General features: G+C 38.7%; 1 protein-coding gene across 1 annotated transcript in view; it reads left to right on the forward strand.

Moving 5' to 3' along the window:
- Nucleotides 1-17,902, forward strand: part of LOC306799535 (protein ITPRID1-like) — a 65,408-nt gene that overhangs the window by 37,385 nt on the left and 10,121 nt on the right. Inside the window, exons 4-6 of the mRNA XM_079300697.1 lie at nucleotides 1,194-1,368; nucleotides 11,510-11,596; nucleotides 12,147-12,349. Coding sequence (XP_079156823.1) covers nucleotides 11,541-11,596; nucleotides 12,147-12,349 — 259 coding nt within the window. The 5' untranslated portion in view covers nucleotides 1,194-1,368; nucleotides 11,510-11,540. The remainder of the gene's footprint in view (nucleotides 1-1,193; nucleotides 1,369-11,509; nucleotides 11,597-12,146; nucleotides 12,350-17,902) is intronic.

The raw sequence follows: 17,902 nt of genomic DNA on the forward strand, positions 1-17,902 counted from the left end.
GGGACAGAGGAGCAAAGAGATATCTTAATCCATTTGTCAAGCTTCCTCTTCTTTGCTTCAAGTATTTGCTCAGGGAGAAGATGGCAATGGGCTTGATTTCCCCATGACAACAGTGATAGAATATGCATTCAAGGATAGGCATAGTGCCAAGCTGCTTGGTTTGGAAGAAAGGGAAAAGGCAAAGACATTTGGGGCTGATATTTCTCTCACTTGCAGACAGCAACAGGAAACAAATCCACTGATATAAGTGGGATTGTATTGGTGCAAATCTATTATTTATGGACCCTTGTGAGAGCAACTTAAGGGTTGGTGGTCCTAATTAGTTACCTGTACCCACAGAGAATGATGATCTGAGAACAGAGAGGTCTGATTTCACTCTTCTTGTCAAGGGGAGGGAGACAAGAAAAGTATCTTGGAACAATACAGCTGCCCTGGCCCCATCAGAGAAGTGCCTAGTCCAGTGCTAAGGGAGGAAAATATTTTTACCCAACAACTGATTGAGCTAACTATTCTGCCTAAGATCCTTTGGAAAGAAAACCCTTGATTCATTTATATGAACAAACTTTTTGGTATCCAGTTCTGTTTTTGCCAAACCAATGACACTTTGGCCAAGTCTCTCTATAGAAGCAGGGCCACATCATTTGTATTCCATGTCAGTTGAAATAAAAATAATGTGTGACTATACATCTGGCAGAGATTAAAGCATTAATTATAAAAAATACTAACAATCTAACAGCCAAACAATCATACATTATTTCTTTTTTATAAACAAGACAATTTCCCTCCTCCTTATTTGCTGTACTGCGCTGCTTCCAGCTAGGTCTCCTTAGAGAACTGCTCATTTAACTGGATCTTTTGTAGCAAAGTTAAGGTATTATGCAATACTTCTGCAGAATGAAGAGGACACTCGCTAGATAAAAACTGTTGTAAAAGAGCCCAACAATCCTAAGATCTGGCTGCTTCTCAAGCCGTTCCAGTGCTTGTGGAAATTACTTAGTCCGGGTTATCAGCGTATTCATTTAGCTTTAGTATCCCACAGGGAAAAGGACAGAAAGCTGGATTGTTGTCAAACCTATATGTTAGTTATTTCACTCTACATAGTACAAGAAATACCAATTGTTCTGCAGATGTGAGTGATTCTGCCTCTTCCTTCATCTGATATGCACCATCACTGACCTTTTTTCTCTTCATAGCAAATGCAGACCCAAAGCTGGTGATTGTTTTACTTGTTATCAGTCACAAGGAAGATCCTGGGACAGTCTTTTGCCAGAATACCATATTGTGTGTCCTTCACTTCTCCTGGTTGTTTGCAATGCAAATTGTAGGCTTTGTCTCCTGTAGTGCCATATCCATGGTAACTAAATGAAGGTAAGTTTGCATTACTTTCTCAGTAAAGTGTAATCCTTTCCCTGGTATATGTGCCAAGAATCATACAAACTTAAAGGGACAGTAATATATTTCATGGAAAGGGAAGCAACCAAAGCATCTTCTTCTTATTTTTTTCCTAATACTTTTCGCCCTGTGTCAGTTATCTCTGAACTCACTCCTTCACTTCCTCTTTCCTATCTTGTCTTTTTCTATAATTCCCACTGTTAAAGCTAGACTAGTTCTGATTTCTGCTTTCCCTTTGCCTAGAGGCTAAGCAAACAAGTCAAGCTGCCAACTTAAACACCACTTCTTGGCAAAAGCCCTTCTTTGACCTTCTTGATATCTTCAGAAAAACATAAACAATGGGAGTGGAAAGCCAAGCAAAGAATGCCAGTGTTTGTATTTCAGTTTTTCAGACCTTGGGTCTTTGGTACAGCAGAGGCAGAGGTGCATCAGCCTCCTGTTATTCCACTAAATGAATAAATGGGTCAAACCATACAGGTTAGAGTTATCATTTCTTTGTAATGACAAAATTTTTAGATATCCTTGAGAGTTTTCACATGGGGTGGATATTCCAGCGGTGCTTTGAATATCAAACTCAGTGCCCTTTGTTTCTGTCAAAGCAAATGGCAGGCACACTGAGAGACAAAATAAATTAAGATCATCCTACAGTATCTATGAGTTCAGTGTGCTTAACAATTGGGATGTTGATGGGCAGGAAAAGGGGACCTCAGCTTCATTTAGCTGCCCAAAGTCAGATACTAAAACTTAAGACTCAAAAGGTTTTTGTAATCTCATTTTCCTTCTGATTAAGACAGAGAGAAAACAGGAAGTCTTCAAGCAGTGATTTTTCCTAATAAAAACAGTGTTCTGGCAACTGAAAAGAAAGAATAATATGACTATTTTGTGCCTTGGGGCACCTGGATAGATGCATATTACTTCTTATTTACTGGAGCAGCCATTGGTAGACAGATACTGTGCTCCTTTTCCATGATGGAACTGCCATAAGAAATGTAGCTAAATCAGAATGCAGAACACAACTGTGTCACAAAATTGACTCCACAGTAGTAGTATGAAGGATATCTGCTACTTTCCTCCCATTTTTTTTTTAAGTGTTAACTAAAAGCAACAATCAATTCATAAATGATACAGAGTATAGACTCTATAGTTCATAGAGTTGGTAATAGAAGAATTTTCATCCTAGCTATGGGATCTGAAAAAAAGTGTATTTTTTTCCTATTCATTCTATGCTGGAAAAGCATACTTGTCACGCCAAAGCAGCCCAGCTACCAAAAATATACTCAAATACAGAGGATATTGAGGTGCTGGAGTGTATTCAAGGAAGGGCAACATCTCAGTTTTCAGATTATTTGAGAGAGGACACACTGTAATGAGTAGTCTCCTGTAAATGGTTTCAATAGTCCCCTTCCACCAATAGAAGGTGAATCCTAATAGTAAAAAGTGGGAAAAAAACATCCCTAAACCAAGAGTTTATTAACAACAGAATTCCCATAAGGCAATGAAGAAAAGTAAATGAATAGTAACCACCAAATTATCAGAACTCACCCCCCCCCCCCCCGCCCAACACACACATGCACAGAGGAACAAAGACCCCAAAATACCTGAAAATGGGACAGATGTAGGAGAAATAAACCTTCCTGGCATGTGGTGCAAGTTGCTGCCAGCTTACACTCTGAAGAAAGTGGAGCTTCCATGGGGGAGGTCCAGCAGAACGTGGTGGTTCTCTGGCACCAACCTCCTCTCCACAGCAGTCACAGCGGGTGAAGCAGCTGGGCTGGAGCCTCTTGGTGTGCTTTGCCTCCCTGGCTTGTGTCTCTGAGGCTTGGGAGTGGAGTGGGCCACTCCAGCCAATCCTGCTTCTTTCTCACAGCTCTTCAGTTGACTTCAAGGCAGTTGGTAGATTTCTACTGCTGTTCCCCCAAGACACGGAAGGAAAAACTTTTAGCCGGGGCCAGGAAAACCAAGACGGCCAAGCAAAACCTAACCACACTGTGCTACAGTATGCCTGGGCAGGGAGGCTTCTAAAATGCCCACCAAAGAGCCCAAAGCTCCCGTTCCCTGGTCTGGCACACATCCAGTCCTGGGCCTTAAAGATGCAGCAACCATTTTTCGGCATAAAGCAGATGATCATGGAATAAACTATCATCATAAATCACTCAAGACAGACAACAAAGCTGGTGAAGGGTCTAGAAAATATGCCCTATGAGAAGCATATGTTTAACCTGTGAGAGGCTAAACAACTGGGATTGTTTAACCTGGAAAAGAAGAAGCTTGGGGATACTTCATTCTCCCTAAAATGATCTGAAAGAAAGTTGTAGTGAGGTAGGGGCCAGTCTCCTCTGCCATGGCTCAAGTGAAAGGATGAGAGGAAATGGCTTAAGTTGCACTGGGGGGAGGGGTGGTCTCATTTGGTTTAGGAAAAAAAGTCACCGAAAGAATGATTAGCCATTGAAATAAGCTCCCCATGACATAGTCACCATCTCTGGAAGTGTTCTTGAGGGTATTGTTCAGGGATCATTATGGTGCTTCTACATTGATGGTTGCACTAATTGGTGTTGAAAGTCCCTTCCAACATTGTTATTCTGTGATTCTGTAACAGAAAAGCAATTTTTTTTCCACTCCTAATAGGTGTAGTGTCTTTGCAATCTATTTTGCCTCTGGTGTTACTCTGAGCTGCTGTGGATGACTATGGCAGGCCTAGACACTGCTGTTTTGTGTTTCACACCAGGAAAGTCATAAAATCACTTCTTTTAGATGCAGCTCACCTCATGGATGGAATTTCCTCAGGAGGTGGTGGCATTGTCCCAGGTGATGAAGATCAAGTGTCTCAGCAGAGTGAAGACATTTCTTCTGGGGCAGCTGAACTGTGCCTTGAACCAACATTCCCAAGGTCAGACAAGAAGCTTCCCAAATTCACTGAAAAATACAGCATTTTATGTATTCCCTTCAATACCATGTCCCTGCTCAAGCCATTTAAAAGCTGCTTTTACAGGGCTTAAATTTTTCTCTCTGAATGTCTTGAACACAGTCTGGTTTCTATCTTTTCTCCCTATTCCACTTGCCATCTCAGGAACCTGAGATTAAACCAATTAAAAATTGAATTGAAGGAACTGTGCTTTTGTGGTTTAATGGAGCAGTTTGCATGGTCTGAGGGCTAGCAGCTGGACAGCTATGTCAGTGCCATCACACTAAACTCACGTTTGGCTGCAAAAGCATCTGAATGTTTGGGAAAGGTTTCACTTCTGAAAGACCTGAGAACTGATAAAAAACAAGATGCCCCAGCGTCTGAAACAGCACTTGCTGTTTCAGAGGGCTTCAAAATTTCTGTTACAATGCTATTAAAAAGAAAAAACCAAGAGCACATAATTCCACTGATTAGAATACAAGGACAGAAATCTTACAATTTAAAAGGATATTATTGTCAAGACAAAGTATTATTATATTTGCGTCACACACAGGAAACTGATGGGCAACAGAAAGGGGAAACTTGTCCATTTGGAGCTCCTGTTTCCAGAGTACCAGCTGAAATATTCATTCTCAAAAAATATTTTCCCACAATATCATCAGCAATAGAGCTCTCTATTGACTGATGGGCACTAAAAACACTGGTGTTTTGCAATAAATAAATACAGGGAATTTTTGTTTAGTTTCCAGATTTGCTTTTTGACATGGCATCAGACCCAGGCCAATGTGTCGTGCTGGTAACAACCATTTGTGCTTTACTCTAAGTCATTAATTCCATTCTTGTTTTATTCTGTGTTGCTTTCTTGCTCACAGAGGTTCTGGTGGAATCTTTGCACCTGTTTTTATTTCCTATTTGTCGTGGTTTAACATAGCTTGGTCTTTAGTTAAGAAGAAATCCATCCCCTACCAGAGTGATTCTCTGTGAGGAGCTGCTAACACTTCCTCCAGACCAAACAGAATCAGTCAGCTGGTTAGTTTTGTATACTGACACCCTGTTAAACCACTTAAGAGAGCTGAATATGCCTCTGTGAAATCACATTTCAAAACTAGCAAACCCTGGGAAAAAGTCTCTTGCTTCCAGCTTTTGGAGAGGTAGCTGGGAGTCTGCGTGGCCTGTCAGGGCTGTGCCGGGCCCTGTCCCACTGCAGAAAGTTGTCCCGTACAGAAAGCAGCCCCATGGCTGGAATTGACCATGGCAGGGGTCAGAAAACAGCTGTGCAGCCAGAGCAGCCACTGCCTGGCAGAGATCACATAGTCATCCACAGGCCCAGGTGAGATGCTAACTCTGTCAGTGCACAGATGAGACTTGCAGACATCACTCCTCTTCTGAGTCAGAGGAAAGGGAAAAAAGTGAAGGCACAAGAAGAAAACAACATAGAGACACCAAAGTCAGTGAAGAAGGAAGAGCCAATGTCCAGAGGGAGGAGAAAGAGGAGATGCTTCAAAGTTAAGAGGTGAAATTTCTTTTGCAAGGCCATGGTGATGGACTAGGATACACTAGAATATACCTGTGATTCATTAAAAATGGGAGATGGAACATTCAAACTGTTGATGTGAGCAAATGCACCTGTGCTGAAGCAAGCAAATGTTGAAGTAGATGTGATTCCATGAGAAGCTTGAACACAGACCAATAAGAGTGATGAAGACCCTTTGGCCCAGGGAAAGAGGAAGACTTCTGTTCCCAGAGATTAAGGTGATCTTAGAGATAGATGATGAGAACCTTTGCTTTTGAACAGCTCATCCTTAAAAGTGTATCCCATTAGCCACAGATTGAGCCCTTGAAAACAGTTGTGGGGAAAGCTGTAAGTCGAGTAAGTACTTATATTGATACTCAGTGTCATAGCAGTGATTGTGGTTTGCCTTCTTTTTTCTTCATTGGACAGGGAAACATTGTCCAGTGTGGCAAAATCTGATCTTTCTTTCACCAAACTTCGCCAGTTGGTCTACAGTTTTCATTTCTGTCTGGTGAATGTGCCACTTGTCAGGAAATTCAATTCACAGCTCTGGGTTAGTCCTAGGCTAGGCTGCTTCTTCCATCAACAGAGAAAGACCTCATAATGTGGGTGAACTCTTTCCCTTGCCATAAAGAGAACTGAAAAGACTGGTTGGGAGAAAACATGCTGGCTTACTGGTAGAGTCTAATTTTCAGTGAATCAGTAATGAGCTTTCAGAGTTACAGCTAGGCAGACATTGACAGTCTTAAACAACTCTGTTTGTTCTGTAATTTAACATAAAAAATAGAGTAACTTTGTAAATTCATATTCCTACACGTCAAAATTAGGTGTCTAAAGACTTGAGTGTAAAGACTGTGACTGTTGCAATCTTTCCATGACTTTTCATTGTGCTAATGAGAGTTGCAGCATTGAATCCAGGAGGTAATAATGCAATGAAGCCACCTCCCACTTTTTATCTTATGTCTAACTCAGCCATGCTGCAGATCAGCCCTTCCCTCCCTCCATCATAACAGAAAGCAAGGTAGCTCCTTTAACTGATAGTCTCAGTGGCTTTGGTTGAACCTGCAGGGAAAGAACCCTGCCTTTGACATTATTAAGCAATGACTTGAATATCTGTGACCCATGCTTGTTTATCTCTGGGTTAAAAAGTGAACAGAAAGGTAGGATTGCTGGCACCCCTTTCTGCCTCTGCTGGAGGCTTCCTTTGTGCTCAGTAAAAAGTCAATAATCCTCCTTCTACACGAGTGGACAGTCTCTGCAATTCAAGTTACACCAAAATGCTTTTTTCACAATTACCTTGTTCTTGCTTATGACACAGTCCCTCATGAGAAATGTATCTCAATTCTCCATTTATTCAAGGCTATTCTTTGAAGGAATAGTGTGCCTCGATCTCTTTCTCATCAAATAATCTGCTTTGTCATGGGAATTCACAAGGCTGTGTGCCCCAGGGTAGATGTAGCACACTGTAAAACAATGATTTATAGCACAAATCATCATGTGGTTACACATACTATACCTACAATCCCATAAGCAAAGTACCACTATAGAGAAATATAGTTTAGGCCTTAGATTTACTTAGAATTAATTGCATTTTGATCACCAAAATTGAGATTTGTTTAGGCTTTTGTCCAACTTTGGAAATAAAAGGCCTGAATGGATGGCATTTCCCATGGATTCTTCAATATGACTTCATGCATTCACCACTTTTAAAGTGTAAAGAAAAAAAAAAAAAAGAACATATGCAGACTTAGGAGTGATATTGGAAGCGAGATGAGGAGCAAAAAAAATAGCAGTATTCTTATATTACAGTCATAGCAACATTTCTCAGTATTAGGGTACTACTGAAATATTGCCCTATTGGTAAGACCACATTCATAGTAGGGAGAGCTAACTATTATTGCAGGTGTTCATTACTAATTACCAAGTCACTAGGCAAACATGGAACAGTGGAGAGCTATCATATGGCTTCCTCTTAGGTGATACACTGAAAAGGCCTTTGTTTCCATTCTACTCAACTCCTGGCCCAGATAATCTGATTTAATTAGGTTCTTAGTTACATTTAAGTTCAGAAATGGCAGACTTTATGCATGCAGAATGCTAAAATTTCATGAGTTTTTGCCTTAGGCATAAACTCAAGATCTGAATCTCGATACTTAACAAGGAGTCAATGTATAGGGAGGGAAAAGTAGGTAATATATACAGGAAATATGGCCCCTATGGCTCTGTTTTTCCACAAGCCATCCCCATCCATGTCCTGAATGACCTGTGTTGTGCCTGCCCATTGAACTCCCCAACCTTGTTTCTCCTTAGGACAGACCAGATGTTCTTTTGGGGGATATAATTTTTTTTTTCTTTCTTTCTTCAGTGGTTTTTATCTTGTAATCTACCAACAAGGAGGAATAAGGTGTGAGGCCAGGAGCAGGAAGGTAAAACAGAGCGTCAGGACATCATTCATAATTTCTAATAAGGACTGCTTAATGATAAAATATCAAACACCACAGAGCTTGGTGTGGGCTGGGGGCAGCTATTGGGAGAATGCGATATCATGGATAAGGTGTATATATTTTTTTCTTTCATGAGGCCTTCAACTAAAAAGCCCCATGCTGACCTTCTTTACAGGCATGATTTCATTTTATTCTGCTGAAGGAGTAGAGATTTCTAGGATGAGTTTGCAATGTACTCTGGAAGTTATGGTATGAGATTAGTAGGTGACTGTAATTCTGTTTGACCTAAATGCAAAACTTCTCACTTGTTCTCACCTACTTTCCTGATCTGTTGAACACAGGGAATTCAGATAATTCTTTTTAATAGGAAAGGAACCAGAAGCTCCAGTCACTTCACAGCTCTTCATGTCCACGGGAGAATATTTTGAAGCCCAAAATATTATTTATCAGTCTTTCAACATTTACACTTTCTGTTTATTGGGTTCTCAGCAGAAGATGCACAATTTGTGATTTAACCTTGTCTACTGTTAGTAAGAGATCACTAAGGCTAAAATATCCTATCTTCCCTCAAGTATATGAGCCACATTTTGGTTAGCAAAATGTATACTTAGATGTTCAGTGAAGAGTCCCAATTAGCACCCCAGTTGGTTTAAAAAGCATTTTTTATATGTTTGTGTCCATTAGGTTTTATGACAGATTTCTAAAGGGCATTATTTCCCCCAAAGTATCTTCCAGTTTGGTCGTGAGTTTCAGTCATTTTGGGAACAAAATACTTACACAGACCAGGAAACATAAATACCCTGCCCTCCCTGTTACTACTTCTGTGCTGTCTTGAATATGGAGAAAACAAACTCTAATAAATGTCAACCTCTCTAAGGAGAAAGTTGTCATGAGTTTTTCTCATTAGAAAAAAAGCTGGAGCCTAACCATGAGTGAAATGACCTGCTCTGCACTACCCAGAGGTGTAAACTTTGTCCAAGTCATGAGGTGGACACGGGGTCCTGAGAAGTTTATTACAGGTGTCACAGCCTGTGTTTGCCTGATTTTAGAGTACAACCACACCAGCTACTGCCTCACCCAATCTATCATGTTCTGCCCATTTGATTTTTTTTGGTGACTTAGTACTGCCTGTATCGCCTTTAAACACAGCATCATTAAAATTATCATTAAGTTCTTTACTTAACACCCTAGCCAGTGTTTCACAGTGCTAGCTTTTTATTTTGCACCATTTGTGTTCATTGAGTCCTGGCAATGTGAGATATTGAGGAAATCACATCAGTAGCCAGTTTGTGGTATAATGTTCTCTTACAGAAAGGAGTACATATGTGCTTCTAGGGGAAAAATTGCATTAATTCTCACTTTCCAATCTTATGTTTTACATTTTCAAGGATTTTATAGTGAATCTATAACTTCTGTTGGCACACGAGTAGGAAATAGTATACAACTAGCAGTTGATTCTAATTAAAAATATGTTCAGTTTGCTGCTAGAAAGTCTGTTTTATGTTACTACACAAATTACAGGATGTCAGTAACCTTTATGTTCTCAATTTGGATGGCTATCCCTTTAGTGAATAAGCCAGAGGAAACTCTTGTTAGAATTCACCAGCAGAAGAATAATCCTCTGAAAGGATGTTTTCTGTTTCTTTACAGAGACAATTTTGTTAGTAGAAGACAAATCTTCAAAAGTTTTCTTCTCTATTTATTTTTATAGATAAAAAAGCCCCTAGTGTTTATCTTACAGAATTCAGGTATATTCTGCTCCTCGTAGGCAAACATTACCCTATCTGTCAGAAGATCAGCAAGTGTGTTATTTCAGTATTAGAATAGAAAGTTACAACTATGAGAACTGTATATATTTTCATCTAATTTATTCCTATCTCATCCTCATGAATGATCATGAAATGACCTTACAGCTCACAGGTATAGCACTCTTGGAGTCCACTAAACAGTGTTATAAGTTCTTGACATATATTTCCTCCTCCAGAAACTCTTGCAAGTATTCAGCATCTGTCACTACTCTCAAACATATATAATGTATGATGCTAAGCCCAGAGAAATCAATATTCACAAATATTCACAAAATTTTGAATATACTTGGCAAACTATTATGTACCAAAAAATCATACCTGTATATATGGAATGGAGCTATAAAGCAATATATGACAATTTTGTATTTTAAAAATCCCCTTTTTTTAATTAGAAAAAACAGGGATTGAAGTTTATTTTAATAAAATTTGTTCTCTATATATCTTCAATGGTTCTGCAGCACATGGTAGAACCCAATTCATAGTGCCTACTTTTAAATACAGGGGCTTAGAGTACTGCTGTTGATTCCTGAAATGTAAAGGTACTTATTTTCCCTTTCTTATTGACATGTATTGCATTATTCAATGACTAAACTACACTTTGAACTTTCCACAGTGATATTGTTTGGCAACTTTTTCACTCAGGCTAAAATTTTTCCTTATTTCGTTAAATCAATCTTTTGGTCTTTTCTCTAATTTGACAGGTTTCTGTTTTGAGGGGGAAAATGTAAGAAAAATAAGTTATTTTTAGTTCTTCTTTGCAGTTTCCTCGTCTCAAACTTATATCAACAATGTTATATCCCTCTATATCCCTGCATATCTCTCTAGGCCTGTTTAATATATGAGCTGACAGATAACATGTAATAGTAAAAAAATTATCAATGCAATGCTTCCATTCTATATGAACACTTGCAACATAAAGTTCATTTTGGCATAATAAAACATGTTAACAAAGACTCCTGTAGTGTGGGATATTCCTTTTACAGAGTGAGGGCTTTGAAAAGCAGTTATTTCTGTACAGATTAGCAAATACAGACACAATAAAGTGAAGAACAGAATCATTCTCAGATGCCACTCCTGTTGCTGCTACTCATTGTGTCTTGTGTCTCCAAAACTTTGTTATGAGCAATTATATCTTTTGAAGTAGGTGGCTAGAGAAACCATACTCCCTAAAGGTTCCCCAAAGAGTCACCATCTGTCAAAAGTGAGCCACTCTGCCACCTTTATAATTAACTGGTATCTTACACCTACATTCTCACACCTACTGTAACATACTGTTCTTGAGAATAAGCTTATTGCCTCACTCATATCAGCTCCTCTTCTAAGGAATTGCAATTATGTATCATAATAAACCAAGACAAAATGCAAATATTTACTCTAGAAAAAAATAATAATGACATCCTAGAGGGGTACGTAAGCAAAAACATTTTATTGTTGCTTTTTTACCAACTAGGTCTCTGCTAGAGTTTCCAGAAAGGCCAGTTATGTCAAGCTGCAAGGATCTCAGCTTTTCCCACATGCACACTGGTCCACCACAAAGGTTAGTTACATCCATATATTACCAGCAAGGAATACAAGTTATTAGCCTGTCAACACATCAAAAAATGTGAGTACAATTTTAAATAAGCAGTCAAGGTCCTAAAGTTTTAAAAGCCATGTACTGGTTTATTTGGACAAGATCAAAATAATCTTCCCAATAATAGTTATCTGATCTCATGCAAAGCTGTAAATGCTACAGCAGGCTTTGGATCCTCTGGAAGGTAAAAGGCTGAGAGATTTTATGTCAGCTGCAGCATGTCTTGTCTGTGTTGTGTCTAGAGAAAAAGGAGCCTGCAGACCTTTATTAATGTCCTACTTGCTAAGCTATCTAGATGTAGTATCAGCAGATTATTCTGGGGAGAGGAACATATAGTAATCTTTTAGCAATATGACCCAAAATGCAAAGTGACTACTTCCACTTCAGAAATTGTCCCCACAAGAGGAGAAAAGAAGGGAAGATAATTATTGAAAACAAGACCATATGATAGCTACTGCAAGATAAAAGCGGTACGGAGACAGTGATGTAAATAATCTTAATGCTTCCACCACAGCATGACTGAATGGCTGGTGTTCTGGGAAAAGGATCCAGTGGAGATTCTGCTTAATTTGGGGTTTGGTACAGAAGAACCTGATGCCCTTACAAAAATCCCTCCTCGATTCCTCAGTGGTGTTTCTGTAGCAAAAGGATTTGACATCCAAGCCTTTTTGGAAGCTCAGAAGAAGCAGATGGACATTGAGACACCAAACCTATGTGGTAAGGAGAAACATTCTGGCAAAAGGACAAGTTTAAGCCATAAATATTGTAGGAATTGAGAGGGTAGAGAAGAAGAGGCTCATGAAAGAAAATTAATGAGAAAGACACATTTTTAGGAGACATTGAGGAACTTCATGTAGCCCTTTGTGGCAATGATAATTCCTGATATGACTGTTTAGCTCCACTCAGCTATGGACTCTGATTTATGTGCTGAAGCTACCAGCTTGTGATATTTTAAACGAAACTGCATGTCCTCTGTATGACCTACCCCACAACCAGAGATAGTCCTTGGTGCTACAGAGGCTGCAGAATTAAATGTGTCCATTGGCTCAGCCCCTTCACCAGCAGAACATTAATATGTGCCGACCACCACTTGTGACATAAGTCAATAGAGAAGGTATGGAATTCAGCCAGGACAGACGTGGGCCTACATTCCCTTTTACCCTTGGTGGATTCCTCACACAGGACAATGTTCAGAGCAGATAAGATATTAACTTCCCAAGACTAGAGGTGCCAGAGCTTGTGCAGAAGAGCCTAACTAGAACCTAACAGGTTTGTGGTTCAAATATGCACTAAGGCTAGATGAGGATCATATTTTAAGTACAACATGTTCCTTGGTTCAAATATGCACTAAGGCTAGATGAGGATCATATTTTAAGTACAACATGTTCCTTATTCAAATTGCATTATTTAAAGCACACAGTCTTGATTTTTATTTATTTAGATGCTTTTAGTTCTTGTTTTGTGTATTTTGCTATTGAGAAATGAATACATGGTCTTCATCCTGAAGGTATTTCTGTATTAAAACAGCATTGTTAATCCGCTGGTATATCATGCATCTGAAAAGTCCCTTTTTGACATCATATTCCTAAAAGTTGTGGCATGGGATAGCCAGATGGCTCTTGAAATCTTCTGTTTACTGAAGATGCTCAGTGAAGCAGGAACTCTCACACAGCCATGTCATGTAGAATGCACCAAGCAAGAAGTAAGGATGGAATGAGAATTGAAAGTGAAATGTCAAAGCATTGTGGAAAGTGTGTTTCCCCCTCCTCCTACCCAAGCTCCTCTCCTTTTATAGCAAGGCCCATGCACACATTTCAATATTTACAGAAAACTGATACATCAAACAGGTTTCTCAGTTGTCACTTTATTTCTCTCCTTAGAGAGATGGAAGAGAAGGGTCTAAGCTCATGGGAGTGAGTGCATTGAGATATATTCAATGAGACCATTCTTAAATGGATAAGAAATTGGTTGGATGGATGCATCCAGAGGGTAGTAGTCAATGGCTCACTGTCCCCATGGACTCTGGGATCCAGTGCACCTTCAGCAAATTTGCAGATGACACCAAGCTGAGTGGTGCAGTTGACATACCTGAAAACAGAATGCTGAAAATCTGTGATTCAGTGAGAGGCTTGAACAGAGAGAGAGAGAGAGAGAAAGGACCCTTGCTTTCATAAATAAAGGAAGAGGACCCTTGCTTTTATACTAGAACAGCTCATCCTTAAAAACTGAAGCCCATAAGCTAAACGGCCCATGAAAAGCAGTTGTGGGAATACTGCAAGCCATGGGAGGGACTTCATGCTGCAAGCAGGTTCCAGGTGGACAGTTAGCCGTGAAAATTAAAACCATATTAGAAAAATTCACAGAGAACTGTTTCCAGTAGGAAAGACCCCATGGCATAGCAAAAGAGACTCCTCTCCCTAAGTGACCTGAAGAAAGATTTTAGAAGTGACAAACTGACTAAAAATCCCATGTTTTGTCTCCCTGTGCTGCTGGTGGGAAGGAAAGAAGGGCTGGGGGAGAAAGGTGTTCTAACAGTTTATTTACTTTTAGTTCTCATCATCCTCTTTTAATACTGTTAAAATTTTTTTCTTTATACCTTTTGAAGTTTTAAGCCTTCAAGTTTTGTCCTTAAAGTGTTTTTTTCTTAATCTTTATCTCACCCCATGAATTTTCTTTCCTCCTCCACGGCTTAACTATAGCAGAGGAAAATGAATAAATTATTTTCGTGGGTGCACTGGCACTTGGCCAGCATCAACCCATCACAAAGGTTCAGGTCTGGAGATGTTCCACAGCATTTACCTCTCCATGAACAATTTAGGAAATTCTAGACTCTCTACTCTTGGAGAATACCAGAATAAGTACCAGAATAAGACCATATGCCACTTTTGGGCATGTAACACTGTATTGAAGCACTGATTCCAGAGATAGTGGTGTTGGATTAATTCACTTGTTGTTAACCTATTTTGTTTTACTATCACTGAGCCATTTCAATGCTAAAGCACTCTAAATCCCTCTTATTTGCCTCTAGGAAGAAAAGGGAAAAATTGCTTAATATGAGTTAGAGAATACTTGAGGGGTTTTCTCACTGTCAGTTTATTTCTTCATATTCTCTGAGTCAGCAGAAAAAGTTAATTGATTTAGTATCTGGAAAGGGAAGAGATAAGCAGAAAGGTTATAGGTAAAATATGGAAGACATGAAAAGTGGAGGAAAAAGGAAGAAGGAGGTGAGTGAGACTAAGGACTTCCACAGTAAAGTGATACCTCTCCATTTTCATATTTCATTCATTTCCATTGAAGTTCTTTTCTGTTTCTGCGTGGCTCTTCCAGGAATATAGTTTTCTAGACCTCCTTCACTACTGATTAGATCTTTTAAAATAAACATGGATACTTATAGAGTTACCCACACTCAGTGCTATTTCCTCAGCATTGTCAGAGTTTTCAAGAGTTTTCAAGAGTTGACCAGTTAAAAAAAAAAAGTATTTCCAGAAACATCAGTAACCTTTATAATTTCTTAGCCAGATCCAAAAGAAAAGCTTATCCCCATCATTTGACATTGGTAAATAATTTACTGACCTCATTAGAAGTGATATTAGTGACTTCCTAACCGAAGAAATAGTCGTTTAACAGTCAGAAATTGAAATGGGTGAAAAAGAAAATGAAATGGGATTATATTTCTGAATATATTGATCCCCAAATTCTTTGAAAACTTCAAGTTTCTGAACATCTCAGTTCATAAATGTTGAAATGTTTCAGTCTGATGCTTAATAATATCAAAAACCCCAACCCACTACATTTCAGTATCACCTTTTTATAATGCCCTATCTACATTTACTTGAGGTGTTGTGTCTTGTTTCTCTTGATTTTTCACACTCATTTTTGTCTGTGTTGGCCACTGCAAGCCCCTCTCTGAAACAGTTCAAGCCCAACTATTCTCTGTGAGATGAGTATATTAAGTATTGTTCCCCATGATACATCACTGTCTGTAAATACCACAGGTTAGTTAGAACAGAGGAAAAACATCACCCACTCCTAAAAGAGGGAAGAAATGTAAATTACTAAATGCAGTCTCTGAAGCACAGCTTTGATTCAAGCAAAGGCAGTATTGCCAAGACTTGAATTGAAAAAAACTAGAGAAACCAATATATTTCAATATAAGAAAAAGTAACAATGGTGAAATTTCATTTTTACTTCTCCTAAGAAAACCCAAGCAATTTCAGATGTCTTGATTTTCCCACTGAAAAGTTAGATTTTTTTTTTTTTTAATTCTGCCATTTGCTGTTGATTGAAAATTTTTTGCTGGCTCTGGAAATGTTCTGTGCTTCTTCAATTCACTGTGGGCCTACTGAAGACTTTCCAAATCTTTCACAAAGATAATTACATCAGCCTGTGCAATAACAGATCTAAGGAAGGAGAAACAAAACTAAGTTTCCTCTCCTAAATTATAAAATCATTGATCACAAAGTCATTAGAAACCATATAAAAGATACAGATGCTGTTGAAGATTGATTGATACTATTTACAGCATGACCATTTGCCTTTTTTTGGCTGAAGCTTCTAGTGAAAACGAACCTATGTTTATGTAATTTTATATGTTGCCTGTGTTACCATTTTAGACTATTTTGCAGGGATTAAAGAGACCTTTTTAGCCTATTGCTCATTTCAAGTGCAATGCTTGGAGAACATACATAGAAAGAAAGGAACTGTCTGCTTGGAGAGAAATAGTCCATGAAACAAGGCTATCCTGACATAATTTCTTTATGGTCTGAGTATTTATTATATTGCACATGAGCGAGGTGGTTATTTTTATGTTGTTTATTTATCATGTTCAGTTTGCTATATAGGGGTCTCAAGCTTTTTGAAATAATTAGCAAAATTTAAGCAGTGGGTAAAAAAATTCAAATCACAGCAAGTTTTGCTCTGGTTCAAATTAAAGAATGACTGGACTGCTGTGCCACTGCCAGTCAAAGGATATTAGCACTTGGCATATTTATGGTGTAATGTAGTGGGATCCAGATGAAATGCTGAGAATAAAATATAATTTATATTATTAAAATATTATTTATATTATATGAAAATATTATTTATATGGTTGTCCTCAGTGGACCAACCCACATCCATGTTGAATATTCCCTCATTGACTAATTGTCAGTGAAGAAGCTTCAATAGCCTATATGTCAACTGCATAGAGAAAATGTGGCTGCTCTCTGAGTGAAACAACAGCCAGGAAAGTTAGCATTTTGCCTTCTACTGTTCTCAATGAATCTCTCAAGGAAGGAGGAGCTCTGGTGACATATTTTTTGCCTCAGGAGATAGGAGCTGACACAACATGCAAGAAAATATGTTGTGTTCTATTGTATAAATAGATTCTTAATACTGTAGTGAGGGAGATCTCCATGATATCTTAGATAAGACATTATTGGCTTATCTATATATATACCTAGTATCACAGAATAAATGTCCCAGAAATTACAGGAGTTTAGTACAATGAAAAAAATTTGGGAACTTCTATACATCAGCTATGAGTTTCCAGGGCATAAGTGTTTTGCTTTGTACTCCTATGAAAATGAGAACATAGCTTTTGTCATCAATTTTCATCAGTTTATGACTATATACATTTACAGCTATCATGGACAGCTGGAAGCTGTAAATTTTTGAGGTCATACTTAGATAACTTTCTCCATACGATTTTTAATATGTCCTGAAATATGGTATCTGAGTCTTGTCAAGCCAACTGGAGAATTTCAGGCTGGATTCTGTAACCTTTTTTCACAGAGAGCAGTACTTAGCTGGACTTGACCCAATGAATTCAACATTGCATGATTTTCTAATATAAAGACCTACACATCAATGTCTCTATGTAATCTGAACTGGTCCTTTGGAAGCAAGTGGAAAAGTGTAGCCATTTTTGAATGAAGTAATTAGTATGTGTCTTGGTAATGACAAGTTTGAATAATCATTGTACCTGATTATTTAAAATTATGAGTTTTAATAACCATGTTGCCTCCCATTCTGCCAAACTTAAGAACATTTTCAACAGATAGAAGTACTTGACAATGTGGTCAGTGCCCTCTCATCTTTGCTGAGCCATGTCAGTACCCAATAGACCAAAGCACAGGACACTGGCAGGGGTGACAGTAGTCTGCTGGATGCTGCAAAACTCAGATCTGTGATCACACAATTGAAGTGGAAACAAGAAGTCAGCTCCTGCCGAGGGCTTCTCAGCAGCCAATGCTACTCAGTCCAGACACACGTTTAGCATGTATTAAATTG

This window comes from Erithacus rubecula, assembly GCF_903797595.1.
Source record: "Erithacus rubecula genome assembly, chromosome: 3".
Taxonomy (NCBI): Eukaryota; Metazoa; Chordata; class Aves; order Passeriformes; family Muscicapidae; genus Erithacus; species Erithacus rubecula.